At 33.8% G+C, this 7,603-nt stretch overlaps 1 protein-coding gene across 1 annotated transcript; it reads right to left on the reverse strand.

Annotated features, from left to right (window-relative positions):
• Positions 1-596: 596 nt before the first annotated feature.
• Positions 597-5,451, reverse strand: LOC139876348 (histone-lysine N-methyltransferase family member SUVH9-like). Its single transcript, XM_071863656.1, has 2 exons — positions 3,233-5,451; positions 597-1,121 (listed from the first exon to the last, which is right to left on the reverse strand). The coding sequence occupies exon 1, from the start codon at positions 5,137-5,139 to the stop codon at positions 3,301-3,303; it is 1,839 nt and encodes a 612-aa protein (XP_071719757.1). The 5' UTR covers positions 5,140-5,451; the 3' UTR covers positions 597-1,121; positions 3,233-3,300.
• Positions 5,452-7,603: the final 2,152 nt, after the last annotated feature.

Consider the following 7,603-nt stretch of genomic DNA (forward strand, 5'->3'; position numbering starts at 1 on the left):
GACTTCGGCAAATAGGCCTCGGGTTAGGTGTTCTTGAGTTGCCCCGGTGAATGCTTTGGATTAGCGGTATCTGAGGAGTGATGATGCGGGGTTGGATACGGGTTCGAGTTTATGTGTATGTTTTAGGCTTAGGTTTGGTGATTATTGTATATTTGTCAATTCTATTGTAGTTTCATTATTGCTCACTCTGTAGTAGTCGATCATAGCTAGAACGAACAGAATTAGAGTCAATGAGTTTTGGTCGTTTGTGACCAAGTACTCCTACAGATCGGTATAATCTGCTCAATGTTGTTTCACCGAAACCTCGGTTCTATTATATATATACATATTAATATTTTTGGCAAAAAAAAAAAAAAATATATCTAACTAAATAACCATAGGAGTATAAATTACACATCAATTTCAAAATCAAACCTTTTTTAATTATAAAATTACAAGTTAATTTATGTTCTTTTTTTTGTTAATTTTAACTAAACCAATTTGAAGTTTGAGTTTCAGTTTGATTTCGAAATTTGAATTCGATATCCGTTCAGTTTCAGTTTTTGTTATTGCTCCGTGCTCAAAAAAATATCAAAAACTGAACAAACCAAACTAAATAAACCAACAAAAACTAAAATTGATATACACAGCTTTGACTGGTCTATCTTTCCACTTTCACATTTTTGCATCAAATTTGTTTCAATCTGTAACAGAAACTAGAGACCACTACGCAAACGATCATTTCAAGATGTACTAATTCCATTTCTGTACAGAGACACACACATCATGTACAACCCAAAATATGATCCATTACGGTCAGCAACACTGCTTACAAAAGACCAACAAAAATGGCCAGCCTAAACAGTTGTCCATTTCCCCCTTGTGCATTATGCATTTTAAGGAGGAATGTTAATTCAGAGACCTATGTATACTTATAGTTTGTGGCAGCCTTAATATCTGATATATAAACTAATTAGTGCAGATGTATATATGTTTCTAATGTATCAGTTCCCTTTTTACCCGTCTGCACTACGCATTTCAGTTAGGGCTAAACTGGATGACTTCAAAATACCCTTTTGGAAGAAGATGAGATGCAGTTGGAAACTGAGCTGCAAAAAAGTTGCCATCTTTATATCACCCATCTGCAGAAAAATAGAATTTAAATGTAGTATACATCTATAACAAATTCAACATATTACATGCAAGAGTAAAAAGAATTGAGTATATAATAACTATGTTACATAACCTTGATAGATAATTGTGCCAAAGATTAACATGTATATAACCATTTAAACAGAAGCAAGGTTGCAAAAAAACGCTACATGTATATAACCATATAAACAGAAGCAAGGTTGCAAAAAACGCTACATGTATATAACCATATAAATAGAAGCAAGGTTGCAAAAAACGCTACTCAGGGAGTAATTGGCAACTCGGGGACTAATCTGATTGGACTTTTTATACATTTAAGTAATAAGTAATAAATTTCAAGATTATATATATATATAGGGGCAGGATCAATGGGGAAGTAACCAATCGGGGGGAAGCAAAATTTTTTTTTTTTTTTCGTTTTTTTTTGAAATTTTTTTTTCCGGCATCAAGATCACACGAAAATATGAACATTTAGAAGAGACACTTCGTGATGAATGTTATTATTTAGGCGGGAAAACGATCGACAAAAATAATGTTCGTGAAGAATATGAACGTTTTTTTTTTTTTTCATGTTTTGTGAAGTAAAATTTAGCCCGATTTAGAGTTTAGGGTTTGGTGTTTATTCCATAAACCCAAAACACCAAACCCCAAACCGTTCGTGTTAAAAACTCAATCTAAATCCTAAATCTAAACCCTATAAACCCTAATATCTAAACCCCAATAGCTAAAATCTCAACAACCCCAATAGCTTCGAGCTTCCCACCGATTGGTTACTTCCCTCTTGATCCTACCACTATATATATAGGATCAAGAGGGAAGTAACCAATCGGTGGGAAGCGGGAGGAAGCAAAAACTTTTTTTTTTTTTTTTTCGTTTTTTGAAAAAACTTTGTTCACGAACATTGTAGATGGGATGAAAATATGAACATTTAGTAGAGACACTTTGTGATAAATGTTTTTATTTTGGCGGGAAACGCTCGAAGAAGTAATATATAACAATTATCGTGTTTTTCGAGCGTATGTTGAGGTTTTAGCTATTGGGGTTTAGATATTAGGGTTTAGATATTAGGGTTTATAGGGTTTAGATATTTAGGGTTTAGGGTTTAGATTTAGGGTTTAGATTTAGGATTTAGATTGAGTTTTTAACACGAACGGTTTAGAGTTTAGGGTTTAGGGTTTAGGGTTTGGTGTTTTGGGTTAATGGAATAAACCCCATACACCAAACCTTAAACCTCAAACCCTAAACCCTAAACCCTAAACCCTAAACTCTAAATCGGGCTAAATTTTACTTCACAAAACATGAAGAAAAAAAACGTTCATATTCTTCACGAACAATATTATCTTGAATGTTATTTTTGTGGATCGTTTTCCCGCCTAAATAACAACACTCATCACGAAGTGTCTCTTCTAAATGTTCATATTTTCGTGTGATCTTGATGCCGGAAAAAAAAAATCCAAAAAAAACGAAAAAAAAAAAAAAAATTTGCTTCCACCCGCTTCCCCCGATTGGTTACTTCCCCATTGATCCTGCCCCTATATATATATATATATATATATATATATATATATATATATATATATATATATATAAACAAAAACATAAAAATAAACAAAATCATAAACATGAATATAATTGTCTATAAGCATAAATATAATATTCATTTGTTCAAATACTCTAAATTTCTAAATTAATTCGATATTAAAATTAGAATGTAAATCAATTGACTTTGACCGATTTTGACCAACTAAATTCAATTTTAACCCATTGACCTACGTTGATCAATTAATTACTCGAATTTTGGAAATTTGGATTGGCCGGTTCATACAAAGGGAGTAATCGGGGAGTAATCCACATTAAATCGGAGAGTTCTACAACAGTGAACAAAACTGATGATAATATATACATAAAAATACACGGAGACTGTTTTTACTATATAAAATGAATTTCACATATCAACATAACATGATTCAGCCCTATAGAAAGTAACAGTTAACAGATAAAGTGCAGATAAAACTTGCAACAGAAACGAAACTTAATACACCATACCATAACTATAACTATATGAAGAATACCAATCAGAATAATGGTTAACGGTCGTTACCTGGATAAGCTAATAAGCTGTGTGAAACAGTATTGATACCAAAATGATAACGAGCACGAGAAAAGCGGTTAGTTACAAATGGACAGTTTTTCAGCCCATTCACCACCTGCTCCATAATCAAGACTAAGCTCCCTTAATGGAGGAATATCTTCCATAGCAAACAACATAAGATGTGGAAACGCAACATTAGAATGATCAAACATTACAAGTTGCACAAAAACATTAGGACATGAACTATGACTCATGTAACAAGCAACATTTCTCATTCTAGAAACATCCATAGCGAATTCCAACGGTGGTACAATTGGATAAGACGGGCGTTTATAATCTTCAAAAACTTTTGAAAAATCTCCCCATTCAGCCCATTTTTCACCAAATCGATATGGATAAACTAAACTATCTTCGCCATTCATTGTAAAAAGTCTTGCTTGATCTCTAGACAAAACGACACCCGTATACTCACAAATAAAAGACCCCGCTTGTATCAAATTTAACGACCTAACCCCCCAACCAGTTTCAACCGATCTAAACACTTCTAGATTATTCTTCACGCCCTTTTGACTAACCCGATTCCCACACATCGAAGAGCAAGAACAAAACGGGCCACATTCAAAAATCAACGGTTTACCTCTCAAAAGAAGGCCGTTCTTATCATACGCTAATTCACCCCCGTTTTTCTTAGCGCACAAACAACCACTTTCGCATCCATCAACACACTTACATCCACCACCAAACCCGGCATTATGATACACAAAAGGCGGAAACACCGTTTTCACAAGATAATCATAGCTCAACGGGTCATGATTATCGTCAATATCATTAAACAAAAACACCGACACGTTTTCCTTCTTATTTGATATATCCAAACTAACGTATCCAACGGGCCTAGCTTCTATCGGGTTATCCCTAATCCGCTCAGCAAGCTTAAACATTACACTACCCATTTCAGGTTGACCTTCCATTCGAACAAGTTTAAATTTAAACACACCAAAACCCGATTTCCCTATCTCAAACCATGAATCTTCAATCTTATATATACCATCATAAACATAAATTTTACCACTAGTACAACCTTTATACTTAAATCCACGAACAACACGTACCTCGATTCCATAATGCATACTTCTTTCCATTCCAAGATTCCCACCTTCAAGTTTTTGATGAACAACTTGTCGCGAATTACCATCTTGCCCTCCATGACCCGTATAAACGATCACGTCACCTTGATCTTCATCATCCTCATACCCACCTGAAACAATCACACTAGTCGCAACCGGTTCACCATTCGAACTTTGACTCGAACTCAAATAGTCAATCCCTGCTTGAGTTTGACCATGTATACCTAAAACACACAATTCCATCCTAAACATAAACACATCACCCACATTAACACCAGGTATGGGCCCCACTATCCGTTTATCTCTATTCAACCAAAGACCACTGTCTCTCATTATCGCCGCAGCTCGTAAATCGCCTCGCGTTCTAACCATACGCATATTCACTAACCTACGCCTATCTTCACCTTCATTCATAACATAAATCCACAATGAAGAAAACAACATCCTTGTTTTTCTAACTAACTCCCTAAAATACATTTCTTCTTCCATTTCTAGATTTGTAACCCTAACTAATTCAGCTGATCGTTTCGGCTTTTTACGACTAGACGGTTCGGCAGCTGAAATTTGAGTTTCTTCAGGAACAGGGACAATAGCTAATGCATCAGGGTTTAATATCTCATCATCTGTATTTGGACCAGTATATTTCATTATTTCCATCCCATTGGTTTCAGCTGGTGGTGCAGATTCATTTAAGCTAGGATTAGGGTTAGGGTTAGGGTTTAGTGAAGGATAGTGCTCAGGTGGGACATCTAGTGGTTCATCAAGGGGTTCAAGTTTAGGATGATTCATTTTAGGAAATTTTGGACAGATCCGCCGAGACTCCCGCCGGAGCTGCCGCTGGTGGCGGTGGCGGCAGTTATTTGATCTGATACAAAATCAAAATCAGATCTGATACAAAATCAGATCAATATAAGACAAAATAAAATTGATTTGGTTGTGTATGAGATGATACTTAGATCTCTACAAGTTTATCACAAACTCAAAACATAAAACATAACACAAAACATGTTACAAAACTTCACAAATATATGGATTATATGGAGGTTTATGGATTATATGGGGGGTTTTTAGGGCAAAATAAAGTAGGAGAGGAAAAATTTTATTTTGTGAGTAGGTATGAGATATGAGATACAGTCCATGTAGTTTTTGATGGATAAGAATAGTTATTGTAGACATAATTACTAATATAGTCCATGTAGTTTTTCTCAATTTACTAAAATAGTCCCTATAAGTTCCTTTTGAATGATATACAGTTCGTGGTTTTCACAAGTTGTTAGGATAATCGTTGTACTGACGGAGTCAATATTAGCCGTTAAATGGATGCATGTGCGATGTATTTGATGGGCAAAATTGGTATTTAACTTTTCTTCGATTTGTGTACTTTATTTATCGACGTGTCTTTCTCCTTCCTTCCATTCCATCTGCATGCATCGAATACATAAACCCTAAATCAAGCAAGTCGATTGATATATGTTTTTTTTCCTACATCGAAATGGTTAACTGCATATGTGGTATGCGTGAAACATTACCTACATCGTGGACCCCAGAAATCTAGGTCGTCGTTTAGACTCATGCCCAATTAAGGTAATTGATGAAGAATGTTCAGGAAATTAGATCTGATATGTATATATATATTAAATTTCGAGTAATTGAAATTGTTTTTATCTTATTTTTACTTTTCAATGGTTCGATTGCAAATTTTTCATGTGGTTAGATCGACAAATGTGCCCACGGGCTATGAACATTCTTCATGGTTTATTGAATTCGAAATAAAGGCTGGAAAAGAAATTGTGCAGATTGAAGATGACGTTATTGTTTAGTTGGATTTTTTTTATTTTTTTGCGATCTATGTTCTTCTAATACAATTGGTTATTTTAATTTTTGTATTTATTGTTGTTCTAATGAACTAGTTCATTATTATACATTTTTATGTATTCGATGTATGGAGACGGAATAGAAAGAAAGAGAAAGACTCATTGATAAATAAAGTGAACAAATTAGGGAAAAGTTAAATATCAAGTTTGATGGGTTCATTTAACAGCTAAAATTAACGTCTGTTGAATACAGGGACTATCTCAATAACATTTGCAAACCATGAGGACTATCGCGATAATAATAAAACCATATAGACTAGTTTGGCAATGCAGGTAAAACCACACGGACTATCTCAATAATTATGTCTTTATTGTATTGTCGTAGTATATGTGTTCTTTTCGGTTTCAGTTCCACTATCCGATATTTCTTGTTACAATTCCATAAAATAATTGTTCAATTTTACAAATAGATATAAATATAAATATATAAAGTTCTTTTATACTCAAGTATACACAACAACAACAAAAACAACAACGAAACCCAATACCACATGCGTGGTGTATGTGGGAAGTGAGATGTAGAAAATCATTCCCCTATCCGAGAATAAAGACAAGTCATTTCTCCACACAGGGTGAAAACACTCTCAAAAGTAGAGAATGGCATCCCTCTCTCTATTCGGCGGATAGAGAGATTGCTTCCGAGTGGACCTCCGGCCAATAAGTAGGAAAAAAAATTAAAAAAAATTAAATTAAATTAAATGTAAAAATTAAATTAAAATTGAGACGCCATGAAAATGATAGAATCAAATTTCCATGAGTTTCAAATAATGTCTGAAATTCAATTTAGGCTCTAAGAGTTGGTCAAGTCGTCAAAAAATCGACGCTTGCTGTCGACTTAATAATTAGAGCCGATTTAAAACAATTTAAATACTAAAACTATCATCTGTACCCATTTAATTTAAAAAATTCACCAAACTCAATTTTACAAATTTAATTTCTATTTGATCCCTACTCTTATATACTACTACGATCATCAGAAAAACTACAGACATTTGTTCATACACACATGTCCTATTATTATAGTATATATTCATACACACATTTGTTCATATAAACTCACAAGAAAAACTACAGAACAATTTTTAATACTAATTTTGAGGGAATGGTAACATATTACTCGGTATTATTAAAATTATACCATTACATAATTAGATTCAACCGATTTCTTAAATCTAATAGAACCCAAGTAATTTTTTGTTGTTGCAACTACACGTAATATGAAATATATATGTATTTTATAGTCCAGTTATTTCAAACGAAACATACTAACATACCAGAAATGCGTCCTTTTTTAATAGCTTTTGGCGATCGTCGGAGCACATTGAAAGCGGTGACACATGGATGGTTTTGTTTCTAAGAACAACCATTAATTAAAGATT

The sequence above is a fragment of the Rutidosis leptorrhynchoides genome, chromosome 11 (genome assembly GCF_046630445.1).
Source record: "Rutidosis leptorrhynchoides isolate AG116_Rl617_1_P2 chromosome 11, CSIRO_AGI_Rlap_v1, whole genome shotgun sequence".
NCBI lineage: Eukaryota > Viridiplantae > Streptophyta > Magnoliopsida > Asterales > Asteraceae > Rutidosis > Rutidosis leptorrhynchoides.